The following is a 15,679-nucleotide window of genomic DNA, read 5'->3' as shown; positions in this document are numbered from 1 at the left end:
TTATGGCTTGAATAATTTTTAATCAAACTTTTTCCCTTCTTCATAACAATAAATAAGTGATTTTTGGCCCTTTAACTCAACAAATGTTTTTTTCAATGTTTTCAGAAATGCTTGTCATTTTTTTTTATTTATCATGAATAACAATTATGTTAGTGGTTGAATGTTCGTACACATTACGTAACATATAGCGATTGCTATCAGAATAAACCCAAATAATCAGAAAAAAAATTCCGGTAGTTGTAAGTATGCGTACAAAACACATTGAAGATAAGATAATTGATATCACAACCAATGAACGAGAACCAAATAAACAATAAAATCAAGGCAAATCGAACGCCAACCAAATTTTAATGAAAATTATAATTTAACAACCATTTTTTTCCTTTTTCGGACAAATTAGGTCGTAAAGAATTTACCTCCTAGAACATGTTTACACTTATTAAGGGTGACTATACATATAAAAAAATAACTCTTAGCACAAGCAGAATAAATAGTATTTAGGTTAGCTTCCAATGTAAAGAACTTGTCTTGTTGCACACAGAGTAAACACGTATCAAGATTAACTCCATATATCAATAACTTAATCAATCACACGTAAAGAACTTACCTCCTAACACATAATTTATATACTTTTTAGGTTTACTCAACATATAAAGAACTTACCTCCTAACACATAGAGTACAAACTTATTCAGGTTGACTCCACATGTAGCACTGTGGAGCGCAGTCACAGCATTGTTTATGTTATTTGGTTTTAACCCTCCGGACGTGTCCTTTATAAAATAATGCGCAAAATATACACAATGTTCCAAGTACTTTGGTCATGAAATTATTCATTGAATGTAAGTTACGGTTGACATAAGCTAATCACACCTGTGTGCATTATTTTATTGTATATATGTCGTTTATTTTGTCTACTCTGAGTAACAGGTATTAAAGTACAATTTCTTTAAATAATCAATCAGACACATATGTAAGGGGGGTGCACATGATGGTTTCCTAATGGCAAAACCCAATTATTTGTAGTGCTTTCCTTGTAAATATCTATCAGTTATTGCCATTTCCAATTTTCCTAAATTGTTCGTTAGTGCTTTCTTTGAAAAATCATTTGTAAGAACAAAAAAGTGTACCATGTATAGGTCTGAAGAGGAAAGCATGTGGTATAACAAAAAAAAACTATGAAAGACATTCATAATAATTAATGTACGTTTTCGAAGGCTTTCTCTCACCAACGAGTTGTTTGAAAAGATATATGCACAAAAACTATTATTATCTCCCCTACCTCAAAGTGCCTTCAAAGTAAAATAATATCTCCTAAGTTAAAGTGCATAATTAGAAAATTAAGTCAATTTCCTGAAAATAATCGTAAAACATAAATACAAAAAATTAATGCGGTTTAAATTCTCTTAAAACAAAATATAATTCGTTTTCTTTACAAAACATGTGTTGTAACCTGTTTTAAAATTTGTCGTTTGATGTGTGTAATCTTTTGATAGCACATTTTATGCTAGGGTTAAACAACCATTGACGTTATTTGTCATCTGTGTTCTTTTTGCATTATTGTCATCTTCTTTTTATTAATGTAAATTTCTTAATCGATTTGTTTTCTTTCAAACAAAACAAAAAAGCCAAGCTATTGAAAGAACCGTTTAAATAAATGATGTCTTTGCATGTGCGATGCTTATTAATACTTCAAACCTTTGCTAGGTATTTTGTTATGGCGTTTGTGTTTTGTGTGATTTTTCAGTACTTTTTCGTAAGTTTAATATTATACCTACTTTGTAAACAGAAAATATGAGCAACGCGTAAGTTCTGTAATCCGGATATGGTTCATCGGGTGTATATTCAATGAATGGCATAGCAAGTACAACTAAAACAAGTTTTAGAAAGAGTTCAGAAAATATCGTATAAAAGTTTAAAAGATTACTCTTGAAATAAATAACACAGATACTTTTAATTTGTCCATGGCATCCATTTATACATAAAAACGAGCACTGTATTGCTAAGTTATGAAGAAAAATTATTATAAATGTATGAGGTCTAGCATGAAGGTTTTTTTTTTCTGTTCGGCATTGTTTTGTATTGAAACTATTTAAAGCAACTGTCTGGACATTTTGAGTCCTATTCATTTTTATTTAGATCCTAGGAAAAACACCTAATTGACATATCATCCAAAAATAAATCGGTAATTTAATAGAATAATTTAATAGAAGCACCCTCATCCCCGCCCTCAGTGACTACATATTGATTATGTATTATATAATGCGTTCAGGGAAATCAAAACCTCCGGTTATTATATCATCAACTACAATTCAAATTGCTGTAATAGTTGTGCTGTGATTTCTTTCAGGAATACACTTTTTTTATAGATTTATATATTTTAATCAAGGATGATGACGGATCAACGAACTTCTAATGTTTTAATAAGATACATCATTTAACTTGAGTTGAAACTAAAATGTGGGAGATTTGTACGATTTTATATAGATCATATATGATTTTTTTTCGTTTTGAGAATAAATGAAAATGCGACTATAGATTTTTTCAAAGATTTAATAAAAAGGATTTTTTAATTTTTCATAGATCTGTGCGACTCGGAAGTGCGATGCGGACGCCAAAGTTTTGTGGTCGCGTTGATCTGCGATGGCCAATGCTGTAGTACGTTGGGTGCGTAATGCTAATGCGCAGAAGCGCGTTGGTCTACGTTGTAGTGCATTGTTGATATTGAGCGAAGACACGGAATTTTGGTAACGTTAACGTGCATCAGTGTGTATTAATGGGATATATTACTTGGATTGACTATCATTCCGCATAATTAGTCTTAATGTTTGTACAATCATTTTTTCCCAAAACATATATTAAATCAAAATATGAAATAATCATTATATGTAATAATATCGTATAGTAAAATTGTTGAAATTTCAGTAACTTAAATATAATCTTTCTATTTACCTATGGACCTTATTGCAGCGTCTAGTGTTTTAGTAATGTTTGTATTATAACTTATTTTTCATGTAACCAATATTAGAGTTTATTCAATGTTGTACTCGAACTGATGTAAAACTGGGACCCACCGAAGATGCTCTCCTAATTACTTCATACTTTCAGTTGATATTAAATAAATAGCATCGAGAAAAAGCCATATGTATATGGCTTGTTGTACACTAAGTTCTAAGTGATAACATTGTACTTGTTTTTTATATTTATTCAACATTGATCTTACACAAAATTAAAAAAAAGCTAAAATCATGTAATTATATATTTTGTAATCAGATGATACAGGTCAGTTACATGTATTTGTCCTTACAGTTGATATATTCTTGCCTGTAAGAGGACGAAGTTGAATATATAGATACATTTTAAAATCTTTTCGCTACTTTCCCCTCTTCAATTGTGTACCCATGCATCTATTACATTCTGCCTTGTGGTAGCTAAATTGACACCATTAAATCTTTGATTTTGATTAACACATGTAGTACATGCTTCTGTTAATGTTTATTTCTTTATTTCAAAGATGTTCAATGTGGGTAAGAATTTAGTTGTTGATCTATCTGTTCCGTCCCTTCGATCGTTTATTTATTTATTCATTTATTTTATTTTTTTTTATTTGCCTATTTGTTTTTGTCTGTTTGTAGTTTTGCTGTGAATTCGTTCTTTGATATCTTCTTAAATCAGCCTCGTGTCTTTATCTTTATCTTGAAATGGTCAAAGGAACGTTAACAAAAAACCTTCTGCACGACTAACGTGACGACTTTGATTTTCTCAATGTAAATTATCTGTTTCAATGTTATAATATTCAATCTACCCCCAGCACATGGCGTTTTCAGTTCAGTGTTCATATCTAGGTAAGAATTTGTAAATGTTACTGTCTTATTCAGAAACCTTTGAAACAAGGATAGGTCATATAATGAGTGAAGCCATCGTTCCATAAGTTCCACGGTCATCATCAGGATCTAAATGATCGTTATGGCGTTTCCATAATTGCGGAAAAATTACACTCGTCGTAGATTTTACCGGCCATGAACAACATTGGGCAGCTAGGCAGATGGCTGACACAAAGCAGAAACAGCCTACGCATCTAGAGCACCCGAGTTCACCCGGTGTTTTTGTTGGGTTCGTAAAGACCAACTCTGTAAGTGTTTTTATGTTTTGTTTTTCTTGTCGTTTGTTTTAACGTTTTATGCCCATTGATTTTTCAATGTCATTGGTTTTCGTTTTTTTGCTTTGTTTTTTTCCTCCAAACCTTAGTTTTTTAGCGCTTACCAAAGTCTGCATTACAGTAGGAGTACTGAAGGTGAGCCCTCACACAGGAGCATCCCCGTGATAAAGATATTGCTCCAGATAAGAGAAGAATAGACAGCATAAACTTCATGTCTCTTTGATAAAAGAGGAAGAAAAAATTAAGATTTTGTATCTCGTTTGACTTTTCCCTCTTGCTTTGATTAATGACAAAATTCTTTTATAGCTTAAAAGATTTTTATCGCAAAATATATTTATCAAAACTGGTTATATAGTATGCCTGAAATTAATTAATCTAAAAGCTTATTTTCTGAGATTAATCAATCGTAAAATAAGATTCTGAACTCAGAAAGCAAGGTAATGACTTAGAGAGAATATGAAGCCAGATGAAAAAAAAAAAAAAAAAACGAGAAAAGGCAAAACTAAAACCAGTACTAACTGAGGGTAAAAATGGTTAAACTGGCACCATGAGCCTTCTCTGTACAGCATGAATGTAAAAAATTGTCTTTTTATTTTTTTATTTTTATTAAAAAATTTTATTAAAAATTTTATTATGGCTACATAATAAAGAATAGCAATTAAGAAAAAAGATTGTACTTACAGATTTTGAATTTGCATTTGAAATAATAATTGTTGCTTGCGACTTTCTCCTGTGTTTATCACGACTTTATCCAATCGAAGGTGACATGTACTTTTATTATTTAAATACAACAAATCAATGTCCTGTTTTTGCTTCATAGGTATCAGATCAGTCTATTATGGATTAAATAAGTAGTCACAGGATAGACAAAGTTGACTAATACCACATTACGCCTTTTGGCTACATAATAAAGAATATTACCAAAATAATCAGACGTATTACATCCTACAAATGCGTAAATAAATACAAAATAGATAAAATTTAAAACATTAATGATGAACTGTTTATTGTTTGATCAAAGCGATTGTATAGTTTTTAGTAGAAAATACTTTATTATATGTAGATAGTATAAAACGACTGTCTGCCAAAGGCTAACTCATTTAATATCTTAACTAGGGGAAACAAACTGTACTTTTATCTGATTTGTCTTTTTATTCTTTTTGTTTTTTTGTTTTTGTTTTATCTTTTTTCAACTTATTTACATTTTTCTATAATATTATTATTTCGTGTTCAACACAGTTGTTACAACAACAATATCAATTCTAAGGATTTAACAAACAAGTAAAATTTTTAAAAGTTCTATAAGATGGATAACGTTTTTTCTATAAATCTTTTTAATTCAAACTTTGTTCGATTTAGGTTATTAATCAATTGACTGCAGGGAGTCTCCATAATTTTTTTTATTCAATTCTGATATACAATTATGACAAAGATACCTTGTTACGTTTAATGACGCAGACAAATCATAACATATGAAAAGAGCTACTTTATTTCAGAATGTATATACATTTTGTCTGTCATTTATTAGATTTAATATAAAGCTGTTCGAATTTGCCTTTTGGACACTTGTTCCATCGACATAAACCGTCATTTTCTCTTATACAACTGTCTTTACGATTCACACCTATGCATCCACTTCTAGTGGAAGAGCAGTCCGTTTTTGCCCCTGTAATCTTCATACAAAGGGCATGCTAAAAAAAATAAAATTGATGAGTAGAAAAATTAACCTGTAATTAAAGAGATTTGCAACTAATTGAAATCTCATATTATCATGCGGTGGGAACGAGATCTTGTGCTTACTTAATCGACAATGAAAACTTGACTTTAAATGACCTCAACTAAATAAGTATTATGGATATCGTTAGAAAACCTTCAGTCAGTTTCCTATTTGTAGATATAATAGCTGCATTTTCATACCAATATTTTTCTTTCTACCAATCAAACTAAGTATTGAAAACAAGGTACCTACATTTTTTACGAAAAATAAATGCAATTTAAAATTAAATTCCTTATTTTCACATTTATCTATTGCACATTTTTTTTAAAGATAATTGAATACAATCTTCAGTTTCCCATTTTTGATGTTTTCTTGGCGTCTGCTACTATTATTTCAGACCATTTCGTCGAAAGGGGAAAAAGAAGTTTAATGAATAGGTGGAAAGGCCAGGAAATTCTCTGCCACAATTACAATACATAGCAAACAAATGTTGCTCAAAGTAATGTCTCCCCTTTTTTAAAGATTTTTAACACTTTCTATGTAATTTATTCACTTTAAACATTGCAGTTAATCCAAAACCAACATTCAACTTTGAGAAAAGATGCATTTGATATATGCATTTTCTGAAACATTTTTTTGAAAACAAATTTTGTCATGTACCACCCACAGAATGATTTGTGCATGGACATCCTCTTAAAACAATACAAATATCTAGAAGCAACTTCATCATAACATAAATATCAGGTTTCATAACCCCGAACGTTTAGTAGTGCAGATTACTATACATATCCCATTTTATTTTGAAATATATTGTGGATCGAATATAGCTCGTTAAAGTATTCGCAAGAAAATAAAGGTTTGCAGCACAGGCACTCATTCATAACAGCTTGTTCTATGAAGTACAATTTCTTTAACATCATTTCAATTTGATATCTGTAGATAGAAACCTAGAATAACACAAAGCATTGGGTGATATGGTTCTTTTAGCTTTTCGCTTTACGTAGAAAATTCTGTGTTTGAAATTGTTGAATGAAAATAAAGTCTTTTTGCAAATTTTGAGAGAGGATGGACACTATTTTATTATGATTTAAAATGTTTTCTCGTAATTCCAATATCTCGATTTTTTTTTCAATATTGTTTTTACTGTGATTTTACCTTTATCTTGCAACTGCAGTCGTACCCAGATTTCTTCTCGTGACTGGCGAGGCGTCCAACATTGGTGTCTTGATATTTGTAGGTAACAAATCCTCTCATCAAAGCTAATTCACATGGTTGAAGATCCTTGTATGTTTTTTTGAACCCACACAAAGAAATTCCTAAGTTATTACTTTTGCCAAAATTTCCTGTATTGGTGAAATAACTATGTTTGTTCAAGATAAAAATTAGAATAAGGATTAAAACAATTAAGAAAGACAAACGCAAAAGTTAACTTAACAATTAATTGAATACTAGTTGAATACTACTCTCACCGTTCTTATTTCTCTGTCGTGATTACTTTTGTTGTCGGTTATTTAATCGTTATTGTTTTCGAGTAATAAAGTACAAAAACATGTGAAAAATCGTTATACTGTGATATTGCAACCCATAATGTTTTAATAAAAACGAATGATGAATAATTTGGACATACCTCCAAGTACATACGACTTGTATTTAGCAAGGTAGGCTCCGCATAGTGATCCGGATGCCTCTGTTAATGCGTTTACAATCGTAAAAGGTTCCAATTCACCAGATTTATCCTGTATGCAGAAAAACTTGCAACATATAAAACCGGTATGGAAATAATCGTGTTAACCGATATGGAAATAAATATTTTGGGTCTACACAACCGCAAAGAAACAAACATTTTCCGATATTAAATGGAAACCATACATTATTCATATTACAAACATATAATTATTATACAATATTTATTAACTTGTTTTTTAATTAATTAACTTGTTAGGCTGTCCTTTACATTTCAAATGCACTTAAGAAATATTCTTTTTATGTGGTTTTCAAAACATATGAAAAACATGTTCTACCTTTTTTTCCCTTGAAACGCAATAAACATAAATCAAAACACAAGTCGGTGATTGTAGATATCAGAAACATGTAAATATTCAAACATATCCAACAAGGCAGTATTTTAACAATATGTCCAATGTTTTGCAGTGCTTCGTTTTAAATTAATAAAAATTGTATTCATTACACATATTTCTATCATCCATGCGGTTTTTTTTTCTATTTTCAAGATTTTCGACATACATACGTATGTAATACTATTAAGGCAAATCAGTTATTTTATTAATTAATTTATTTTTTATTTATTTATTTTTTTTTTGCTGTCTGCCACGCTTGATATTTTATATTGGTTGTAATCACTGCGTGTTTATCTAATGGTTTGTGCAACAGTTTCGAATGCCCTTTTTGTATGATTACTTAAATGTATTGCGTACTTTAAAGACCTCTATGACAATAAGTTTGTATATCTTTGTCTTCCAACGACCAGTTGTATTCAGCATTGGATCTGCTATTGATACTGCATGAATCACTATGAAATAATATGATTTAAACATATAAAGTTATTGTTTTCATATAATTTAGTCTTATAATATAAATGATATCTAATATTGTTACTTATGAATAAAAATAATTAAAACAATATCCCCACCCCACGTCCCCATTTTAGCTCTATGTTTATGTAAGAAAAAGAGGGGTGAGATCATGCTTAAGAACTTTAACTTCGCTGCATTTTCGCGCCTGCCCCATGTAAGGAAGGACTTACCTCTGCTTTGCCTTGTTTCGTTTTTACCGTTAGTTTATCTTTATGTAATTTAAGTTTACAGGGGTATCTCTTTCGTTGAAACTATGTATAATGATGTGTTCGGGCCAGCTGCAGACTGCACTGTCGTGTATTGTAGACCAATGGGTGACCTTTGGCTGATTTTTCCATCCCGGTGAGGTTGTTGTCTCTTTGACAAATTCACAATACAAATGTACTTATTCTCGTTATAGTTATATAAATACAAAAATACTAGTTTTATATATTGTAAATTTCGATATGCTGTACACGTGTTTCAAGTAGTAACCGCTCATCAGCAGCATTAAAACCAGATATGTATGAGGATAATAATCAAAATGTTAGTTGTATACAAGAAGTACTTATAACAAAAAAAAATCAAAAGATTAAGCCAAATCCATCACCGAATTGTTCTACCATGTGCAATGCAAGGAATGAAGCCTCTATGTTTTACGTATTTTAAAATTTGGACTTCTGCAAGATTTCATAAATAGGGTAGATAAAATATGATATTATTCGGGGTCAGACAAGTCTGACTCCTGAGTTGGTGAACGCCCTCGCGTACCTTCTGTTCACCAGCAGTAGTATCGACCGAGTGGTTCTTACATACAAAAAAATACCAGTTTTATATATTCTAAATAAATAGTAATCAAGGGAACCAACATTCTAGTAAAATTTATAAAAATGTAATCTAATGACAAATATTACATACAAGGTAAAAGTAACAAAAGTAAATGGGCAACTATGACTCCACCAAAAACTGGGATCATGGACCGGCAAAAACTGCTTTACATATGTTTATATTCCAAATAATGACGTGAAGTAGGGTAGCACGGTATTGATTTTTGTCGCTTGGCCTTAATAGTATTACACACGGCTATGTTCTATATCGTTAGATAGAGTACATGATGGCCAGATGTCGTCGCTATCCGTCGTGGTAAGGGGACGATGAAAATCATATTTCTTCAAAAACGTCTTTTGTTTTTTTTTCAAACGGGTATATCGCATTTATTTTTGTAAAATATTCCAATATTTAAATATCAAATTTTAGCTTTACAAGGAAGGTTTATTTTGGTTTATATATAACACTATTTAAAATTATTTAATTTCTGTCTATGGTATAGTTACTTGATCACGTAGAGGTAGAAAATGGTTGAAGAAACCACTCGAGATATTCATATTTTAATAGTTAGATTTAGCAAAACCATCTAGTTTTACTGTAAGTACATTACAACGGGAATAATGAATTTAAACAAATAAAAAACTTTAACAAAACATCCCCTTGTTGGTCCGTGTTTCAAACGAATAGGCCCGCAGCAGCGTTAAGCTTGTCGTAAAAGGCTCAGAACCACTGGCCACAGAGCAACTTGTTGTGTGTCCCAAGTGGTTGAATGAAGTATGCGACATGCTGGAGTCGTCAGGCCATAACACGGAAAACCTGGCCGCGAACAATAGTAGTGCACCGTTTTGCTGCTTGGATGTTTAACATCAGCAATCAGTTTATCAGTAATAAAAATGAATAGTCTATATATTATAATTCTAAGGAAGGATATCAGGTATAATTTATCTTATTAAATACCCGTGTGGGAATATAAAATATTCGACTCTAGCCGTCCGTATGTCTGTCATTATTGTAACATATTGTTGACGCCTAAATAGCGCGTTGATTTCTTGACGGATTTCCTTCAATTCCACTTTTTGTTGAATAGTGAGTAGCAATAAAGGCTTGGTTGTCTAGTAATACTGGGGAAATATAAGTAATTTGGCGTACTACCAGATCACTATGCAAATATGATAATGGTATATTAAAGCTAAATTCAGGTTGGTGCGGTGTGCGACCGTAAGAATGCTGCTTATCCTGACAACTTAAGGAAGGGTTGGAATCACTGCAGGTATTTAAACAAATTAGATATCTTTAAAAATAATCAAGGGAACCAAGGTTCTATCTATAACTTAAATAATGTAATCCAGGGACAATGAAAACAGACATACACAACAAAGAACATAAAGTTATTAAAATTATACATACAAAGTAACAAAAGCTTTAAAAAATCCACTAAAAAACTGGTAACATAGACAAGGTGCACCGGTAGGGTAAGCGTATTCTGCTTTTCTAGAAACATCCGCCGAGATGCTCATAAAAAGTCCGTGGCCGTGGTAGACGAAAGAGGAAAGGAAAACTATGTTACGTTGAACTAAAAAGTTCTTTCCTTGGTTGAATTGAATTTTCTCTTTAAATTAATGTCATTATTGAAACACATAATTATACTTCATTTACATGAAATCAGTTATTAAAAGTATTACATAAAACACGTGTTGTAATGTCTTGACAGTGTGAACCCCTAGTCAAACACCGGCATGCAGTAATCTGTGAACGTACGATGTCAAATTTGACAAGTAGCAAAATCGGATATATTTTTTGAACGGTAAACTTTTTCATTTTGCATTGTTAAACGCAAGTCAACTTAATTATGGTTCACTGATTATTAGTCAGAGATAATTTAAATTAAATTTGGTAAAACTTTGGTGTTTTATCTCAGTAAGTAATAAAAAGACTAATAGAGTTTCGAATTGTCTTTCGAATTCATGTTTACATGAAAGAGTTTCTAAATATAATTCAGTCGTACCAATTAAGATTAATTGGTTGAGTATTGGGAGTTAACGCCCGCTCTGCAATATTTCAGCTATATTCAGGCGATGAACATGAAATGAGATGATAAAATGAACTTGAAATGATTATGATGAAATGAAAAATAAGATGGGACACAAGGACAATAGGGTCGACAAATTTTGATTGCCACAAGAAAAAGGGAGAAATGGGTAGGGTCGGACAATTTAGTCCACTGTGACGGTGCGCAAAGGTTCCTACTCCTATCGAATTCCACAGCAGAGTTCTTTAACGTGCGAGGAACGTGGCATCTTTCCCAACACGGTGCACTACTATGGTTTGTGGTAATGTTTTCCGTATTATAGACTGACGATCCCAGCCTGTAACACACCTGGGACACACTACTCAGTTGCTCTGTGGGCAGAGGGCCTAACCCCCGGCTAGGTTTCTGAGCCCTATTTAGTCGCCTTTTACAGCAAGCTTAGCGCTACTGCAGGCCTATTCCTTTGACCCCGGACCTGCACGGGGCACCAATTTAGATACCTTTTGTTTTGTCAAGTTCGTATCTTATAGTCACTGTCGTAAAAAGGCATCACAGGTAAAGCTCCGAAAACCTAAACATTCCGAAAAAGTGACCGTGGTGGATTACGTCAATATTCAAGTTAAAAACTAGAGATGTGTTTCTTTCAAATAAGAGTAAGAACATCCGGGTGTCATACCATTAACCCAAACACGAATTCGAGCTTTTTTAAATATTCACTACCCTACTATTGGTACATTTGGATATTTTCAAACTTGAATTGAAGTTACCAAATTCGGAGTCACAAAATTTATTCTGTGGATGATTGTACACACAGGAACAACTAAACACCAACGTTAGAAATCCCAATAAAACCAAAACAGCAAACAAACACTTCATCATCTTCACAGGCCAGTCTATGCTGTCGTAACTATCAAAATAAAACTGATTGTAAGATGTAATAAGGTAAAGATGGTCTTTATCTCAATTCAAGAAACAAACAAAAACCAATAAACAAACAAGCAAACAAACTCCTTAGATTCACTTGATATATTCCATCCATTTCCATCTATTGTGTATAGCTTGCCATTATCATTCTATTTACATGCATGTCAGTTTGAATATAGTTCAGGTTTTATATGTGAAGAATATCTCAAAACAGTGTTGATAAAAAAATCAAATTCGAGTTACTATTTTAGGTTTCAGTGACGTTTTGCAAAAAGTAAGTGACAATGTTTTAGCAAACTTAAAAATAAGAGCTAATTTTTGGAATGTTTAGGTCAAGGTATAATTCACTAATCAATATGAAAGAAGAAAAAAATGTTTTACTCCACAACAGACAGACCAGTAGTTCAAAAAACTGATACAGTAAATCATACCAGTGATCATCAACAGCAATATCAATTTGACCAAACAAACTCCCACAGCTCGCACCGCTGATAACCACCAAAATGTATTCGAAATGTCCATTTAAAAAGTACATGTATACTAAGGTTATATTTCATGAATTTCAACTCTAAAGTTATGTTAAATCTTTTAGATAAGAAAAAATCTGTCTGCGGAAGAAAAAGAAAGACAAAAAAGGAAACAAATGCCTGCTTAAATGCTTATATTTTGAAATAAAAGAAAAACGAATTTTAGTTTTAATTATTTAGGTTCAGCTATGTTTTGAATTCTTCCCAATTGCACATTTTTGTTGAGTTGTGGTGAAATAAAGCTCATATTTATGAATAGGCGATGATGAACCTTGATCAAAATATCAAATATCATTTAACCAATAATTTAATTGCTTAACACACAGAAAAGTATAAATTTGACAAACTTACCAATATTAATTGGATATATTAGAAACTTATTGTTCCAATGTATTACCAATTAGTTTTAATTATGGTATACGTACTCAATAATGATGCTTTTATACTCCTTTTCATAACAGGATAAAAATTATTTGAAATTATTCACTGCAAAAACATTTTAAAAAATGTAATCATCGGCCAAATATGCACCAGTATATAATGGCAAACTGTGATAGTATGTAAACATTAGGAATTATGTACTTCAGTTTACAATCTAATAAAATTGCACTACAAAAGAAACATGTTTTAGAAATGATGAAAATACCTTGTAGGTAGGTACATTTATTGTAGAAATTTCAATAAGGAAGTATTAGCTTCATAGATGATTGCAGTTGCAGGATAACGAACTGATTAGCAAGGCTAAAATATGTCATGCCTCTCCATTTATTCGATATAAAACGTCCACGCGTTTCTACAGACAGAGGTATATTGATGATTCGGACATGTGCTAAACTAAAACTCATTATAAACTTCTGAATAATTTCCTCACAGCAGTAAAGAGTAATCAAGGGAACCAAGGTTATAGCGGTAATCAAAAGAATGCAATCCAGAGACAAAGATCATACATGGTAAACAGACATACACAACAAAGAACATTAAGTAACTAAAATCATATATACAAAGTAACAAAAGCAAATGAGCAACTCGGACTCCACTAAAACAGGGAGCATGGACCAGGTGCACCGGTAGGGTAAGCGTCCTCTGCTTTTCTAGAAACACCCGCCGAGTTGCTCATAAAAAGTCAAGTCCAGCGTAGACAAACGAGGAAAGGAAAACTGTGACCCGTTGTATGAATCAGTTTTCATGGTGCAGATGGATACACCATAACGATCCACGAGTTCATGATGGCGACCATAAAACTTCTGTAGTAGTGATGACTTCAATCTTGTAGCAACATAACCCTGTTCCAGGAGCCTATTTGTTAGAGCTCTAGCGCAATACAAAAAGTCTGGGTAGTTTCGACAAGCTCTGGCATAATGTATGAGTTGTGATATGAACACTTCAGACGCAGTTGTTGAAGGTATGTTGCCACAGATGAAAGGAAAGTTGACAATTTTGAATGGAAAGTTATCACGTTTGTCGTAAAATTTGATTAATAGTTTTCCTTTACCATCGATTACTAAGTGTAGGTAAAGATATGAGGCTGCCCTTACAGTGTCTGCAGTATCCTTTATCTCAAGTTATTTGGGGGTAGATGCGATGCGTCAAATCCCCGAAATTAGGATTGTTTAAGGATAATACGTGAATTATATAGTGGAAACTGAGATTAAAGGATCAAGCCAAACGATATTCTTTCTTTCGGATCAAATCAGCTACAAAGTCATCCTCATAACAGTGACGGAATAGGTCAGCAAGTTAAGGAGCACATTTTTTTTCCATTGGAATGACGACCGTTTCTTGAAAACACGTCCACCACACTGGACAAATATGTTATCGATTAAAAATTTCCACTATTTTGTAAACATCTTCCTCTGTATATTTGAAAGATGATTTGGAATTATTTCTTACAAAGTATGAGGAATCTCTACCAAGAACTATATATATTTGTATCTAGGTGTACCTTCTTTTTTGGACAAACAACGATGTACAATGTTTTTAAGTCAGGATTTTAACTGAGCATGGGGAATAGAAATATACAGTGTAGAAAAATCATAGGTTTTAATGCTATTATATTCAGATAATAGTCTTGAACTGATTGTCCCCAAAAGATCTTTCGAATTTTTCAGGATCCACATTGAATTAATACTACTACGGGAGTAACAAGTGTTGTGGTAGGACTGCAGACCCTCTTTGACAGTTGTGAGTAAAGAGTTAAGGAGTCCGGTACATAGACGGTAAATCACAATCATCGTCCTTGGTAAAGAGACCAAAAAAAGATCGCACAGATTTATGGTTTTCCACAATCTCTTCTTTGAAGAGTGTGGAAGCAGTATAGGTTTTATCACTGCTATTATTTTCTACGTCTACCTCTGATAATAAACATTTGACGTAAAATGTTTTGCAGACAATACAATGTTATTTTGGGCTCTGACTGCTGGTACGACAACATATTTGTCATGTAAAGTTGACAATGTTTTTGCTACATCGTTGTCTTTGAAATTTGATGTAGCTTTGACACTCATTGACCTACTTAAAACTTTCATTCGTTTCAAAATTAAAGACCTCACGGCCTTTAACCACTCTGAAAGAGAATCAATGTCTTCTTGTTCTAGTTTTATCCATTTTCTTGCATAGTCCTCGACGGCATCCATAAGTACTTTAAAGTTATAATTCCAATTTATGGAGCGTGGTTCACGGTACTTGGGACCTTTAGAAAGGATATTACACAGAGATTCGTTTTCGATGATGGTTAAATCTCCCGTAACGACGTTACCAGAAGGACCATATTTGAATGGAGAGTTTTTGCAAAAACAGTCAGGTGGTTTAGCCTTAAAGTCCTCAATCTCGAGGTTCTGCAAAAGCCTTTTATAATTGAAAATTTTGGATGCGATGGGTGAAGTATAGGAATATGAAATAATTGGTATGGATTTGTCTTTGAAAT

The 15,679-nt window shown here is 32.3% G+C and overlaps 1 protein-coding gene and 1 long non-coding RNA gene across 2 annotated transcripts; both read right to left on the bottom strand.

Moving 5' to 3' along the window:
• Window positions 1-1,812: 1,812 nt before the first annotated feature.
• On the bottom strand, window positions 1,813-4,903 carry LOC148616302 (uncharacterized). Its single transcript, XR_015921905.1, has 3 exons — window positions 4,840-4,903; window positions 4,263-4,375; window positions 1,813-1,869 (listed from the first exon to the last, which is right to left on the bottom strand). It is a non-coding gene; the product is annotated as an uncharacterized LOC148616302 (long non-coding RNA).
• Window positions 4,904-5,629: 726 nt separating this feature from the next.
• LOC148616301 (uncharacterized) lies at window positions 5,630-13,145 on the bottom strand. Its single transcript, XM_088583213.1, has 5 exons — window positions 13,108-13,145; window positions 8,311-8,405; window positions 7,503-7,611; window positions 7,031-7,218; window positions 5,630-5,849 (listed from the first exon to the last, which is right to left on the bottom strand). Exons 2-5 carry the CDS (start codon window positions 8,374-8,376, stop codon window positions 5,676-5,678), a joined length of 537 nt encoding a protein of 178 aa, XP_088439339.1. The 5' UTR covers window positions 8,377-8,405; window positions 13,108-13,145; the 3' UTR covers window positions 5,630-5,675.
• Between the last annotated feature and the right edge of the window lie 2,534 nt (window positions 13,146-15,679).

This window comes from Perna viridis, chromosome 5 (assembly GCF_037379345.1).
Source record: "Perna viridis isolate PV_CMFRI_1.1 ecotype Kerala chromosome 5, ASM3737934v1, whole genome shotgun sequence".
NCBI lineage: Eukaryota > Metazoa > Mollusca > Bivalvia > Mytilida > Mytilidae > Perna > Perna viridis.
Note: the sequence above shows the minus strand (reverse complement) of the source record. Positions and strands in the feature narration are given on the sequence as shown.

Bases quoted from the DNA above. Each gene is read 5' to 3' on its own strand.
- LOC148616301 (XM_088583213.1), bottom strand. From the start codon at position 8,376: ATGCTGAATACAACTGGTCGTTGGAAGACAAAGATATACAAACTTATT. The intron at 7,612-8,310 runs GTACGCAATACA...TTCTGCATACAG, and splicing joins TTGTCATAGAGGTCTTTAAA to GATAAATCTGGTGAATTGGA. The intron at 7,219-7,502 runs GTATGTCCAAAT...TCACCAATACAG, and splicing joins CAAGTCGTATGTACTTGGAG to GAAATTTTGGCAAAAGTAAT.